Source organism: Micromesistius poutassou (assembly GCF_964030765.1).
Source record: "Micromesistius poutassou genome assembly, chromosome: 19".
NCBI lineage: Eukaryota > Metazoa > Chordata > Actinopteri > Gadiformes > Gadidae > Micromesistius > Micromesistius poutassou.
Window position 1 is genome coordinate 2,864,196 of NC_140289.1, and position 15,234 is coordinate 2,879,429.

At 48.3% G+C, this 15,234-nt stretch overlaps 1 protein-coding gene across 1 annotated transcript in view; it reads left to right on the forward strand.

The window, feature by feature from the left end:
- mfsd2b (MFSD2 lysolipid transporter B, sphingolipid) overlaps positions 1 to 14,885 on the forward strand; it is a gene marked incomplete at its 3' end in the record, with an annotated part of 23,834 nt that extends 8,949 nt beyond the window's left edge. Inside the window, 12 exon segments of the mRNA XM_084483716.1 lie at positions 3,488 to 3,611; positions 5,597 to 5,675; positions 5,916 to 6,047; positions 6,050 to 6,099; positions 7,736 to 7,826; positions 8,871 to 8,992; positions 9,616 to 9,699; positions 10,263 to 10,346; positions 10,908 to 11,017; positions 12,510 to 12,653; positions 13,597 to 13,773; positions 14,837 to 14,885. Coding sequence (XP_084339842.1) covers positions 3,488 to 3,611; positions 5,597 to 5,675; positions 5,916 to 6,047; positions 6,050 to 6,099; positions 7,736 to 7,826; positions 8,871 to 8,992; positions 9,616 to 9,699; positions 10,263 to 10,346; positions 10,908 to 11,017; positions 12,510 to 12,653; positions 13,597 to 13,773; positions 14,837 to 14,885 — 1,246 coding nt within the window.
- Between the last annotated feature and the right edge of the window lie 349 nt (positions 14,886 to 15,234).

Below are 15,234 nucleotides of genomic sequence, written 5' to 3' on the forward strand. Positions count from 1 at the left end.
TGTAACGTAATGGGGTGATTATCACGCCACATAGAGCCAAGCACTGATTGAACGGAGGGGAAGATGGTATACCGCAGCTGACTCTTACCCTGTGGTTAGTGTGTAACAGTGTGAGTGTGTGTGATTAATCGACAGCATGTGGATGGGCGTGTGTGTTTATCAACCCTTTACGTGTGTATGTGTGTGTAATGAGCGTTTGTGTATATTTGTCTGCATGATGATGATGATGATGATGATAGTGGTGGTGATGATAATGATGAGATGGCGAGGAACCTCCCTTAATGGACTTTCATCTATTTTCGGAAAGCCCAGACAGCACTTCCTGTCCAGCAGGAAGTGCATTTTCAAGGGTGGCTCATGACATCAGCGTGCCATACACCGACAGAGATTGATGGCTATCTCTCCGCAGACCCCTCCCCCCCCCGCCCACACACACACACACACACACACACACACAAACACAGAACCCAACTCAAACACACACAAATGCAGAACCCCTGCTCGGACCATTTGATTGTTGGTTTTTATATACAGTACAGGTCGATCCACTATAACAAGTTGAGAGCGATTCTGAGTCCGGATCTACCAAATCCACCGACCACTGACCCAGATGTACATGTAGTAGCCCACCACCCAGTGTGCACCATAGGCCGTCCACTCCCAGCTCATCTGTGTGTGATGAACACACTGCGCAGGAGCACCCAGAGCAAGTACGAGAAAAACATCGGGCCTCAGTGTGCACAGGTCCCACCAGTGTACGTAAACATTCGCCGGTGTGTGTGTGTGTGTGTCGTGTCCCTATGTTTGTGTAGGTGAACCCATCCATGTGTGTTTTGTGTGTTGGTAGTATACTGTATGTGTTTGTGTGTGTGTGTGTGTGTGTGTGTGTGTGTGTGATTAGGTCAGAACAGGGGGCTGGTTTGCTCATCCATACAGAAAGCTTCTCTACCTGTGCATATGTCAGCAGGCAGGTCTCTCTCTCTCTCTCTCTCTCTCTCTCTCTCTCTCTCTCTCTCTCTCTCTCTCTCTCTCTCTCTGTGAACACACAAAAAGCATCTTGCAGAACATTCTCTGCGTCCCATTCAGCGCTCAGCGAGCCATTCAGCCATTGCTCTCTACCGCCCCACCGTCACCTCCCTTTGTGGCTCCGGACAATCGGGAGGAGAGGTTGGGGGTGGGGGGGGTGTGGGGGGTTGGAGCGGGGGAGGACCCTACCAGAAGCGGCCGTGATGTCACTCTTTTACCCCTTCCCCCCCCCCCCCCCCCCCTATGCCTTTGTTGTCCGTCCATCTTTCATGGGGCTGTTATGGTGGTGGTGACGCGTTCTTTTGCACACGGACAGGTCAACACAGAGCGGGGGGGGGGGTCAGGGGTCACGGGCCGTTGTTGTTGACATGCCTGATGGTCAAAAAATGCTTTGCCGCTTTGAAGCTAGAATACAGTGGGGAGAGGGGGAATTCTGGGAATGTTGTCACAGTCACCAACATTCCAGCCGGTGTTTTGATGTTCGATGACGGCGACGACGATGATGATGATGATGATGACGGTGCAGCTCTCGGAGATCCGCTGACCGGTCGACTGTGTTCATTGGTTATTTCCGTTCGTTTGCGCGTCAGATTTAATGGCGTGGATGAAAACGTGGAGATAGTGGTGGACTCTGCGGTGTCCAGGGAGGACAAGCCGCGGGAGGAAATATCGCGGCGGCTGACAATGTTTTAGCTCATCTCATGGTTCTCGGAGCACACAGCTGTTTCCCTTAACCATAATGATACGCAGCAGTTGTTTTCCTATGAATTATACATGACCAGTACCAGCCCTCCCCCCTGACCGGTAAACAGCACCGCACAGCAGAATGCTTCGGCCGCCTGCTTCCTGTGTGTGTGTGTGACTGTGTGTGTGTGTGACTGTGTGTGTGTGTGAGGAGTGATTGTGAGTGTAATCATGCATGTGTGTGCATGGGTCCGTTTTATGTGTGTTACGTGGGTGTGTGTGTGTGTTTGTGTTTGTTTGTGTGTGTGTGTGTGTGTGTCTGTGTGTGTGTACGTACGTGTGAGGAGTGATTGTGTGTGTATTCATGCATGTGTGTGCATGAGTCCGTTTTATGTGTGTTATGTGTGTGTGTGTGTGTGTGTGTGTGTGTGTGTGTACGTGTGTACGTGTGAGGAGTGATTGTACGTGTATTCATGCATGTGTGTGTGCATGAGCCTGTGTTATGTGTGTTACTTGTGTGTGTGTGTGTATGTACAGGTTGGAAGCGATTGTGTGTGTGTACTCATGCATGTGTGTGGATGAATCTAGATGTGTTATGTATGTGTGTGTGTGTGTGTGTGTGTGTGTGTTTATGTGTGTGTGTTATGTGTGTTACGTGTGTGTATGTGTGTGTGTGTGTGTGTGTGTGTGTGTACATATTAAGAACGATTGTGTGTGTATTCATGCATGTGCACGAGTTTATATTATGTGGGTTACGTGTGTGTGTGTGTGTGTGTGTGTGTGTGAGTGTGTGTGTGTGTGCGCGCGCGTGTCCACATCTCTAAAGTGCTCTGCTGAGAGGGTCTGAAGCCCCTGGAAGATCTCTCCCCGGTCGCCTGCGCTGGCTACTGAACCTGCTAGGGATTCACATCACGGCTCAGAGTCACGTAGCGCTGCCTCCCGCCGTCTGCCAGAGCTCTCTCCGACAGGCTGCCAGAAATATGACCTGCATTGTAACTCTGTTAGGGACTTATATAACCCCACCGCGCTGCCGGCCGACAGAGGAGGCCACGAGTATTGCGTCGCGTCTTTAGGGACGGCGACCGAGCGATAGGGCACAAATCAGCAGTGTTTTCTAGATTTTTAGAATGGCGTTTCAGAATCGACCCTGTTGTTGTTTTTCTTCTCCTGGTTTTTAATCTTTGTTCTTTATTATTAAGCGACGTTGATGGATGTTTTCAAAAGTACCTCCCACACTGTAGCTCTTGCTCAATCGGCGTTCTTGTGTGCACTTGTGTGTCCTTGTGGACTTGTGAAATGTAATCGGTTTCACAAGTCCCGTCCACACGTTCACGTTCACGTCCACATTCAAAATCAAATCTGAATGTTCACCGAGACTGCACTGCCAACAGGACAGAACCAGCTTTCAAGAAATGCATTTAAGTACTAAGTACTATTCCTTTCAGAAGTGTGCGTCTAGTCGAGTGCAACGCAAACGCCCGGATGCGTTCTCTTGCTCTGCCCGTTTTAACGAGGATGCATCGAGAGCTGATTCCTGTGGACTTGGGACAGACAAGTATCCCAGAATGCATTAAGCAACAACCTTCTCCGCTGCGTCCTCCCGCCCCGGGGAGTCGAACTCACAACGTCTGAGCACCCTGTGACTCTCCAGGCTGAAGAAAGTGGTCGACATGATCGGCATTCGGGGGAATCGAACCCAGACCACCCTGATCCAACACGTGTGTGTACGTGTGTGTGTGTGTGTGTGTGTGTGTGTGTGTCTCTGTGTGTTCTTCAGGATGGTGGGCTGCACTCCCTTCGTGGTGGTGTCGTACTTCTACCTGTGGTATGTCCCGTCCTTCACCCACGGCAGATTCATCTGGTACCTGGGCTTCTACTGCCTCTACCAGACCCTCATCACTGTGAGTATACAGTACACAACCCGCCCTTCAAAATAAAAGCCCTTGTCAAGGCCTTTTTAAATTATTTTTAAAGAACATAGCCCAATGCATGATGGTAAGACAAGAAATGATGTACGATAGTGGATGATTAACAAAATAAAAATGAATAATAATATATGATAATATTATTAATAATTCCTCGGTATCCCTTACCATACTACAATTTTCCATCGGGATCAATAAAGTAACGTGACAATGGCTCAGAGAGAGCTTTACTACCTGGCTCAGGAGTCCGGACCCTCTCAGAACGCGCACAGGCTCCCTAAACAGATAGACAAAGAGCAGTCCAGCAGAGAGAGAGAGAGAGAGAGAGAGAGAGAGAGAGAGAGAGAGAGAGAAAGGGAGAGAGAAACAAACCCCCCTTTGAACACCAATAATTAAATGGACACCCCATTCATCTTGCCACGCTATCGAACAGCCCGCCTCCGCCATGGATCTAACCTCCACACCCCTCATTACCGCCGCAGGGAAAGTCTAGACTCGGTTTCGTTTTTTTGTCATTAATTTCCCCTTTTTTGTTTCCCGCCCTCCTCCATTTAGGTTTCCCTCCATTTCCGCCGTTGAGACCGTTCATTATTTGCTCTCTTTGGGCGCATTTCGCTGTGAGGCACACTGCCCAGGCTACAGGCTAACCTTCGGCGTGATGCGTGCAGTGTGTGTGTGTGTGCGTGTGCACGTGCGCGCACGCAGCGCTGCGGCCGTAGTGGCGTGTCACTCTTAACTTCTTGATAAGTATACGGTCAGCCGCTGCCAGGGACCTTGCGCTAAATGCCGGTTCCCACTTTTAGCTGGGCCCTACATTGTTCCTGTGGATGTGTGTTTGTGTGTGTGTGTGTATGTGTTCATGTGAGAGAGAGAGAGAGAGAGAGAGAGAGAGAGAGAGAGAGTGAGAGAGAGAGAGAGAGAGAGAGGTGAGCGAGAAATGAGCAAGAGAGAGGTACAGAGATACTAAGAGCGACAGATAATGAGATATGATGAGCGACAGAGGGATAGAGATACTGAGCGAGAGAGTGAGAGAGAGACTGAGTGATAGTAGACAGTGAAAAGAGATGTAGAGAGATGAGGCAGCTCAAACACTCCCAACATCTCACACCTGCGGGGCCACCAGTGATCCATCTCATCCTCCAAGTTCCTTCCCACTGATTGCTTTCCCCTGTTTGTCCCCAACATCACACTGTTGATTACCCAGGCTGCTCTGGTGTTTATTCCATCTCTACCACCGGTGGATTTCAACATCGGGCCCCGCAAATGACACGCCACATCCGCATCGAGAGAGAGAGAGAGAGAGAGAGAGAGAGAGGGAGAGAGAGAGAGAGAGAGAGAGAGGAACCCACGGCGGTCTTCTATGGGCGCGTTTATTTTGGTTCGCCGCTCCGGACGGCCGGGTGGCCACAACGCTGACTGCGCTCCTTGTGTAAATTACAAAGTGAAAGAAAGGCTGAGGTTACTTAACTTATTCTCTGCAATAGGTGGTGGTGGTGATGGTGGCGGTAAACAGAGGCGCTGAGGTTGGAAAGTTAAGCACAACAACAATGATGTATGCACGTACAGCAGTAACCCATACATATATATATATATATATATGTACGGTTATATATATAGGGGGTACACACAGTACGTAACATTAACATGGGAGTGGTGTCGGAGGTTGGCTTTGAAGCAGTGCAAAAGACGCTCCAACGGGAAAAGGCGTTCCCAAAGGTTGAGTGATCCGGAGGGGTTATGGCGTTCATGGGCGTGGGATCTCACCCTGTCAATCAAACGTCCTGTCTTAAATTGAACACGCAGTGCCATGAATCAAAGCGCAGGGCTCTTCTTTTGTGGCGTCGAACCCGTCGTTGAGTTTTTTGTCAGCAGCGCCAAAGCAAAGCGTTTGTTTGTTTGTTTGTTTGTTGTCTTGTTGTCTTGTTGACCCTGACCTTGTTGTCTCGTCGTTCCCCCTGCAGTGCTTCCACGTCCCGTACTCCGCCCTGACCATGTTCCTGAGCACGGACCAGAAGGAGCGCGACTCGGCCACCGCGTACCGTACGTCTCTCAGCCAATAGCCTTTGAGCGTCGGCGACTTCAAAAGCATAGAGCGAAAAAAAAAAAAACTCATAAACTGCATAAATTTAGAATAAAAATTCTTCATGTAGTATTTAAATGTAGCATTCAAATGCAAGTAGGAGCAGGACGACCATTCCCCAAACGGGCTGGCGTTTTATCCAGTCGGCCATCAGTTAAATGCCATGGTTCGTTTCCTTTTTTCCTCCCATGATGCACCAGGCATGACCCTGGAGATCCTGGGCACGCTGGTGGGCGCGGCCATCCAGGGTCAGATCGTGGCCAGCGCTCACATGAGGAAGCACTGCCTGGACCACGGCAACGGCTCCACCGGTTCCCTCGGCAACGGCAGCGGGCGGAGATCGTGAAGAGCGAGGTGCACTCCCAGGACTTCCTGTCACATTCGGTAAGTAAGCATCGCTCACATCAATAACAACAACAACAACAACAACAACCACAGTCGATGGCAGGTTTCGGCGGGGGGGGGAGGTGAGGGGGGGGAGGGAGGGGGGGGGGGGAGGGGGGGGGGGGGGGTCGACGTGTGTAGTTTTGAAAGTCGGTTGTAACGCGGTGAAGCGAGGCGTTGTTTGGGGTCGGGATGTGTTCCCCCGAGCCCGCCACCACGTCTCAAAGTTGGGGGGGGGGGGAACAAAACCCACAAACTCGGGGTTCCTCCCATACATCATCCCTGTCACTCTGCTTCCCCTCTCCCCTCTCGTCGGGGGAGGGGGGGAGACCTCCACAATATGTTAGCCATTAAATCGCTATTTATATCTCAGCCTCCTGGAGCAAAGCCAGGGAGCTGGCACCTCTGACGACGAACCCCCCCCCCTTGTCCGCGTGGTTAACGAGCCCATCCTTACGACTAAAGACGCCCGGGCCACCAGATCTACAGCAATCTGCAGTAATTCAATACGGGGGGGGATTGAGAAAGGGCGACGCTCTTCCCAGGCGGTTGCTGATTTTTCTGAGCCCACACACACCAACCCCCAGCCGACGCCGATCGAGGGCGGCTACTCCCTATTGATCTCCCTGGTCTCCCGGGGGCCCCCGGGGGCCCGAGCAGAGATGAAACGGGGGCCAAACAGATGCCAAAGGAATCACTTCAGACCACAGATATGCACGGTTCAAATGGTGGCCTCCTCCTCCTCCCCACAATGCATTCTGGGTGAACCCCCCCCCTGACACACACTCACCACGGCATACAGCCACCCTCTGAATTCCTCCGTGGTCACGGAGAGGGGGAGAGGGTGGCCACAGTGTGTGTGTGTGTGTGTGTGTTTGTGTGTGGTTCGGTGTTTGTGTGTTTGTGTTTGTGTGTGTGAGTGTGTGTGTGTGTGTGTGTACACAAACTCGCAGCCCTCGGAAAAAAAGGGGTGTGTGTGAAGTGAATGAATAATAAGGATGGGCCACCGCTGCCCGCCTCGCGTGGAAAAATAGCAAACAAGATTAGGTTGTTTAGAGCAGAGCAGTTCCTGTTGGGGTTTCAGCTCGTATTTTCGGATACCAAACCGACTTGAGGTTGTTTTTTTGTTTTTTTCCCCCCCCTCTTGGTACTTGGTCTGCACGGTAAACGCACACTGACTGACTTATATTGTTAACGCTGGTCTGGATGCGAAACAACAGAAGGCCCGCTCGGAAGGGATGTCAAAGTGAATCTGGCGACGTCAACTGTGCAGGTTTCGCTCTCACCAATAAAGTATTCATGAGCTCCCGGATTGAGGTAACGATATCAGTTGTTATTGTGGAAATAGGAATTCATGTGTCACCCTGCGTTAGATTTTCCCATTGAGGATGTTGAGGGAAATTCAGGGAGTAGCGGCGTCGGCGGCGTCGGCAGCGTCAATTTTTGATGCCATTGAGAACTTTATGAATTAAAGATTGAGCCAGGGCCTGGATTAGAGGGCTGTGTCAGCACACGAGCGGAGGAGGAGGAGGAGGAAGGGGGCTGGGAGACGGATTTGCTCAGGCTTTGTGTCTTCTTGTGTCTGCTTCTCCTCTGCAACTCCTGCTCTGCTCTGCTCCTCTCTCCCCCCGTGCAGAAGGAGGTGTATATGATCGCAGCCGGCGTGGTGGCGGCGGTGTTCCTGGTGTGCACCGTGGTGATGTTCCTGGGGGTCAGGGAGAGAGACGGTGAGTGTCTGTGTGGGTGGTGTGAATGGCAACTTCTTTCTATTTTATTCTATTCTGTTCCACATCATTTTCATAAATTCTAACTCCAATTAGAATTCGAATTCCAAATTTATTTCCACATCAAATTCCAATTAGAATTCAAATTTGAATAATAATCATCGAATAGGGTTGTTGAGAAATAAATAGGACAGACAGACATACATACAAACATGCCTACAGATATACAGAGAATATTCTAATAATAGTTTGCAGTGAACCAAAAATCATTTTTTGTTTTTTTCTTTGCGTGATAAATTATTATATGATCTTCAACCTAGTTATCTATGCCATTTTAAGACTGATACTGAAATAAGAACTTCATTTAGAGAAAATGGGAGTAATATCCTGTTTTTGCCGGTCTCCTCTAACCAGTTTGTGGAGAGAGAGAGAGAGAGAGCGAAAGAGACTAATGAAAACCAATAATTAAACGGGAACCCCATTCATCTTGCCACGCTATCGAACAGCTTTCCTCCTCCAGGGATCTAACCGCGACACCCCTTATTACCTCATCACCGGAGCGTCTAGACTATTCAGTTTTTTTGTTAAAATCCTCGCTTTTTTTTTTTTCCGTCATCCTTCATTCAGGTTTCCTCCCCTCCCTTTTCACAGTTGAGACCGTTAGAGTAGAGTTATTTTCGTGACGTCCATGTGCCCTTTAGTATAGCTTTAGTTATATCTGGACACGGACTATGTACCCAATTAACCTGGGGTCTTAACCAACGTTACTTTTCTTTGCCTCCTTGGTCCCCACTCTAGTGCCCGTCAATCAACGCCGTCTTACTTCCCCCTCTTCATACATCCTTCAAAACATTACACTGTTTTTCCTTTACATTCAATGAGAATATCTCATAAGAGAGCAGACACCTGCAGTCAGGTATCCTCTGCAAAGGAAGGCGCCTGCCGTGCAACACAGGCGGACGGTACACAAAGAAGAGCTCTGTAATCTCACGAGTGTGTGATACCTGACACCCCTCTGTTCCTCGCACCATGTGACCCGCTCCGCAGATCCGTACCCCACCCAAGTGGAGGAGCAGCTTCCCTTCCACAAGGGCTTCATCCTGGTGATGAAACACGGGCCCTACCTCACCCTGACCGCCGCCTTCCTCTTCATCACCGTGGCCATCCAGGTGAATGGAAAGCGCAGTCTTTAACGTTTCACTTTCTGTTGCTCCTCAGACACCCACACTGTCGCCTACACACAAACACACACACACACACACACACACACACACAGACACACAGGTGCACGTTTGCTCGTTCGTTGGATGTGAGAGGTGGTGCTGGCGCTCGATGTTGATTGAATCAAGCGGAGGAGATGATGGAGCACTCAAACCTCGTCTGGCTGAGAGCTTCCTTTATAAAGAAAATAAATAAATAACACCCTGCTGATTTTAGCGAGTTGCTTTCTGTGTGTTTGTTTGGTTGGGAGAATACACTCGAAGTTCAGCTATGACAGCTTGGGTCTCCTTGTGACATTGTTATTTGTCTCTCGCTATGCAGTGCCATATATTCCTGTACATATATTGTATATTGTTGTCTTCTCGGCGGTGTCAGTTATCAAGTGTTTGGTGGTGATGGTGGAGGTGGAGGTGGTGGTGGTGGTGGTGTTGGTGGTGAGAGTGGGGGATTTTCTGCATTTCTGCAGAGAACAGCCAAACAGCCAGTGACAGCCGCTGACTCAGACAGTGTGGGGGCCCAGAATATCCGACTGATGGTTCCGATGTACGATGTGTGCTTTATTTTATTCCAGCTGGTGCAAAGCAACTTTGTCCTGTTCTGCACGTACGCGGTTGACCTGAAGGACCACTTCCAGAACATTGTGCTGACCATCCTGGTGAGTAGGCCAGCTCCAGCCCCCTCCCAGGAGTCTCACATGACACACAATGTTTTAAAAGCTCCAGCCGACACACAATGTACTTTCGGTAGTCACCTTTTTTAGCCACCGGATCCCGTACTCCAAGGATCCAAGTTATTTCCAAGTTATATCACAAAGTGTACCGTGGTCTGCCTCGAAATGAGGTCAACTTTGTGACAGACATAAGTTTAGAAGACTTGGTTTGATAGAAGGCTGACGTACAGCTACGGTACAGAGAACCGTCCTTCCTCTTACATGAGGATTGTGAATGTCTGCCCCTAGAGGATAATCGAGGATGCTGTGACGCGATTTGTGACACATAATAGTGTTGCAGCTTTTCGATTATTGTGCGTGACGCTCGTGTGCGTGTGGGTGTGGGTGTGTGCGTGTTTGTATCTGTGTGTTAGTGTCTGAATATCTGTGTTTTGTGTGTGTGTGTGTGTGTGTGTGACCACATATTGTACACATAGCACAGAAACTGCACTGTGAAGCTGTTGTTCCGTGTTCATCACACGCCCCCCTCTCTGATTGGTCGGCGCTAGATCTCGGCCGTGGTGAGCATCCCCATGTGGCAGTGGTTCCTGCAGAGGTTCGGCAAGAAGACGGCCGCTTTCTGTGGCATCTCGGTGAGCTGCCGGTCGGCCTGTTCTTTGGATGACTATATTACCTTTAATGTTTGTAGCCATTAATCATAGTTAGAGTCGCAAAGAGCTTCACAGGCAATGCTTTAGGGACCCTAGCCCCCAAAAGAACAAGTTCTCAGATCTAGGGATCCCTCCCGATAAGGGATGGTTAGGAGTGTAACGGGTGTCGTCTCGAATGGCATAAGAGGTTAAACAGTTCCGGGCAAATAAAATGAAGTTAGAAAATAGAAAATGAGTATTTTTCATGGTAGTGTTGAGGTGCTGGCTATATACTGAGGATTTAATACAGATGATTTTATGCAATTTAGTTATTTATGCTCATCTGACCTTACTGAGAAGCAGTTAGGGGGATCCAACCCCGAGACAGTTAATTTAACCGATGATTTTATCCAGACCATTTTATCGTTTAACTTTTTGGATTATTTTGTTACGTTAGGTCCCATCGAGACCCCCGTCATTTCACTTATGCATGATACTTAGATATGTGTGATCTCAGATGTGTGTGTGGGTAACCCGTATATTTATACTTATTCTGACCTTCAGTGGATCATGCCGTTCACCTTGATGCTGGTGTTCATCCCCTACGTGGCCGTGGCCTACGTGGTGGCCGTCGCCTCCGGGCTGAGCGTAGCGGCTTCCCTGCTGTTGCCATGGTGAGCTATTCAAAACAAAACAACTTTATTCGTATCAAACCATGATAAGATTTATGGCTACGCTTAATGCTACTGCTACCCTGCAACGAGTTGAAGTGGTTAGAAGCTAGATGAATAGGATTTTAAAGTACATAATTTGTTCCAAATGTATAGGTGGGTAATAGATGTGCGTTTTAGATACCCTTTTGATACCTTAAGTTACGACCATAATCAGCCAAAAAGACATATCATGAGAACATAATTAATAAATATGAGAAAAAATTATAAAATAAGACAACATTATCAGAATAATAGTGAATAATTCAGACTATTTACACTTCCAGCCACAAATCCAGCTTCAAAACATGAAACAATCTGAAAGCTATTTAAAACCTAAAAGTAGGCCTTTGACATTCATCTGACTTTGGCATCACGCCTGCCCAGTGTTTTTTGTTTGGGTAACAGGACTTGGGCTCCGGTCGGTTCTGTCCAGCGGTAGCTAAGCATTAGCGTCCTTTGATAATATAACAGCAGCTTATGAACCGCAGCGTCTGCCAACATGCTAACCCTACCATTAGTGGTTTCATGCAAGCTGCCCTTCTCCCAAAACACACACACGCACACCAGAAATCACAACACCAGTGATGTGTGTGCTGTAGTTCTTTATGAATGAATGAGCCTTCATTGTTGTTGTTGTCCTTGTTTACCTTGGCCCGGGTCCAGTGTTTCCCACCCACATGGGGGTCCCCTTCGCTGATGCGACTGCTTCCGACAAAACCCCAACATCCTCGTCCCACACACACACACACACCCACTCTAATCGTTTCCAGGGCGATCACTTCACTCCTCTCCTCTCCTCCCCTGGCCCCTCCCTCCCAAAGCAAATTACAGGGGTACCCACCCCCCTCTCCCCTCCCCCGTCCCCTCTCTGGGCGGACGTGTTTATTTTGGGAGGGCAGATTGTTTATCCAACCGTTTGTGGTGGCTGGCACCGCCCACTGCTCCTCACCCAATTGTGTTGCTATTAGTGCGGTGATTTCAGAGCCTATGAGAGTATGAGAGTCGGTTAGGAAAGGTACTGGTTTGGATTCCCCCGACGTCCTCAGCCTACCCGTAAGGCATCCTAGAGCAAGAGGCCCTGTCTACCTACCTGCTGATACCTACCTTAATGATCTGTGTTTGAGTTGACTGCAAGACACTTTGGATGGACGCAGCTCCTAAAATGATTCAATAAAAAGCAGCTTAAGTAGAGCTTCTGAGTCTCTCCCCTGTCCTTGGAGGCGGTGGAGGATTACATTAGGGAGAGATTTGACTGTCTCGCTCCAGGACGGCATATTGTGGATCTTACCCCAGCCGACCCACAATCCTGCCTTTTAAAACGACTGTAGAGGGAGTCCCTCAACCGGAAGAGGAAGGAACAAAGATGAATACGGGGGATTAAAGAGGGTTTGAACCCGACCCCTCGTGCCTCTGTTGACCTCTCCGTGTGTGTGTGTGTGTGTGCTGCGCTCAGGTCCATGCTGCCCGACGTGGTGGACAACTTCCGGCTGGCCAACCCCACCTCCAAGGGCCACGAGGCCATCTTCTACTCCTTCTACGTCTTCTTCACCAAGTTCGCCTCCGGCATCTCCCTGGGCGTGTCCACGCTCTGCCTGCAGTAAGTCGGCCGCCACGCCCCTTCGCTCACGCCCATCGCTAATGCCCAATCACAGCCTTGCACGTGGCCGGTTGCCGTACGTGCGCCGGACGTTCTCCGTGTTGCATGTTGCGTTCATATACACACAAACACTCAGACACGGCAGGCACGCATACCACATGCATTAGCCCCCCCCCCATACCATACCATGATGTGCTCTCTGCAACGACGATGATGCATTACCACTCATGGGAGGAGGGGGGCGGGGCTCATGAATGATTGATCAGGTTTGTGGTGTCAGTTGTCTTTATTTTATTTACGTCAACAACTTCCCTTTTGCTCGTTACCTGCCTGGTTCCAGTCCCTGAATGCGTGCATACTTAAAAATAGATACTTACTTACTTACTGTTACTATGACTCGGCGTCTTGTAGGCGGGATTGGAATCTGTGTCATAAGGTGAGCAACAGGACAAAAGCCTGTGTCAAATTTTTGTTGAAGTGAAAGTAATCTCGGATCCAGCAGTCATATTTTGTTACTGAACTTCTGGGGGTGGACAGCAGCACAGATACTGGACTGGAAACCAGAAACTGAAATGGGCGGAGTTACACACTGTTTCCTGTTTTGTTACAGCGAACAACAGCCCTTCTGAAACTCTTTCAGAAGGGGATTTCGATTAGTGTATTTCTACAGTGACAAGTCTTAACAGGGAGCTTGAGTCTGTTATCAGATTTAAGATTATTAATCAAAAATCAGATTTTGGAGATTTAGGGGATCCCCGCCCAGTGTTTGAAAACCTCTGACAGAATAAACGCCAGACTTAAGAACAACGCACTGAAACACAATAGAAATGCAGGATGATAATCATGCTAGCTAGCGCATTACCTCCACTCCTTGAGATTAAACCCAGGTATGTTTGTGTGTGTGTGTGTGTGTGTGTGTGTGTGTGTGTGTGTGTGACTACAGGTTCGCCGAGTACGACACAAGCTCATGCAAACAAAAGCCGGCGGTGGCGTACACGCTGAAGCTGCTGATCGGCGTGGCACCGGTGGCCTTCATCATCATGGGCCTCATCATCCTCATCTTCTACCCCATCAGCGAGGAGGTGCGCCTGCGCAACAGGACCAGTCTGGAGGAGCTACGGTGAGGGACCAGCGCAGTTACGCCACTGACAGGACATCTTCAAATTAAACGTTTACTGTTTTTACAGGCCGTTGAGGTTTTATTGAGTCAGGGTGAGGTGGGATGATTTTCATAGGAAACGTTGATTTCTGTGGTTTCAAAACATTTCAAAACGATTAATTATTTTTTAATTAGTATTTTCTTTTTTTTATAACGTTCATTATCTTAAACCTAATGAGCATCTGCCCGTCCTATCAACGTCCCAGTGAATTTATGCGCATTGAGCCACATTAAGCGATAAATAGCAGTTTGCTGGTGATAAGTCATTAAGCAACCTATTTCTTTAGACACAACCTTGATGTGTCCTTTCAAACCTTTTTAATATGTTTTTCAATCTAGACTACAACGCATCATAAAATATCTATTAGCGACAAAGTCAGCTATCTCCCGCGACCCCATATAGCCTACATATCAGGTGACATCCCGACAAACAGTTCGGGAATCCCAGGTCAAATCCCAAAGCAAAGAGTTCAGGTCAAGTTTGATCTGTTGAGTCAGAGAGAGCTGAGCTGGACCGTCAGTCCCAGCTGAGAGGTGACAGTTGACCGTTGAGCTTGAAGGAGGACATGACACCTTGTGACACCCAATGCTTAGTACGATGTAATCAGCTGTATTGATTGTTAGTGATCTGCTGGACTGTCATGGGAACACAGAAGCGAAAGAGAAATACAATTAATAGTTAAGGGTCTAAAAACACCACTTAAAAAGCAACATTGTAATCTAATAACACTTTTATTCCTATAAATGATGGACAAGTCAGCCTTCCAGGTTGGGTAGGTTGATCGGTGTATCCATCTGGGTGGACGCTCCCACTTCTGATGTCACTAACGGGTCTATTTTTAAAGGGTTTGTAATGGCGAATTAACATCACAATCGGTGGTCAGATAGGGGGCCCTGTGATCCTCTGCCACTCAACGTGAACAGCAGCTCACCATTAGTCGATTCTGATGTTATCTATTTATAGCCGTCATAATGAATATTTGATAATGAATGATGTCCCCCCCCCCCCCCCCCTCCCGAACAGGAAACAAGGCATCATGTCCAAAACGATGGAGAACTCGAGCAGTGTGTGACCTTGACCTGAGGGCAGACCAAGCACATCCATTCCAGATTCATTCTGGAACGTTCTCTACATTATAGTGTATATTACACTGATCTAATTTTGTTTTCACGTAAACATTTCTTAAGTTTCTGTGTTTTCACATGGACATGTAATGTATAGCCATCTTGAATATATTAAATATATATATATATATATATATATATGACTTATTTATATAGAAGAATGTATATCTTATTTTGAAGTGTAAAGTTATACATTGCGAGTATTTATTAATGGAATCAGATTACAGTGGGTTGATATGGACATAATAAAATATTGTAAAAGTTGGTTGGTGGTGTATCAAGTAATTTCGCCTGTGC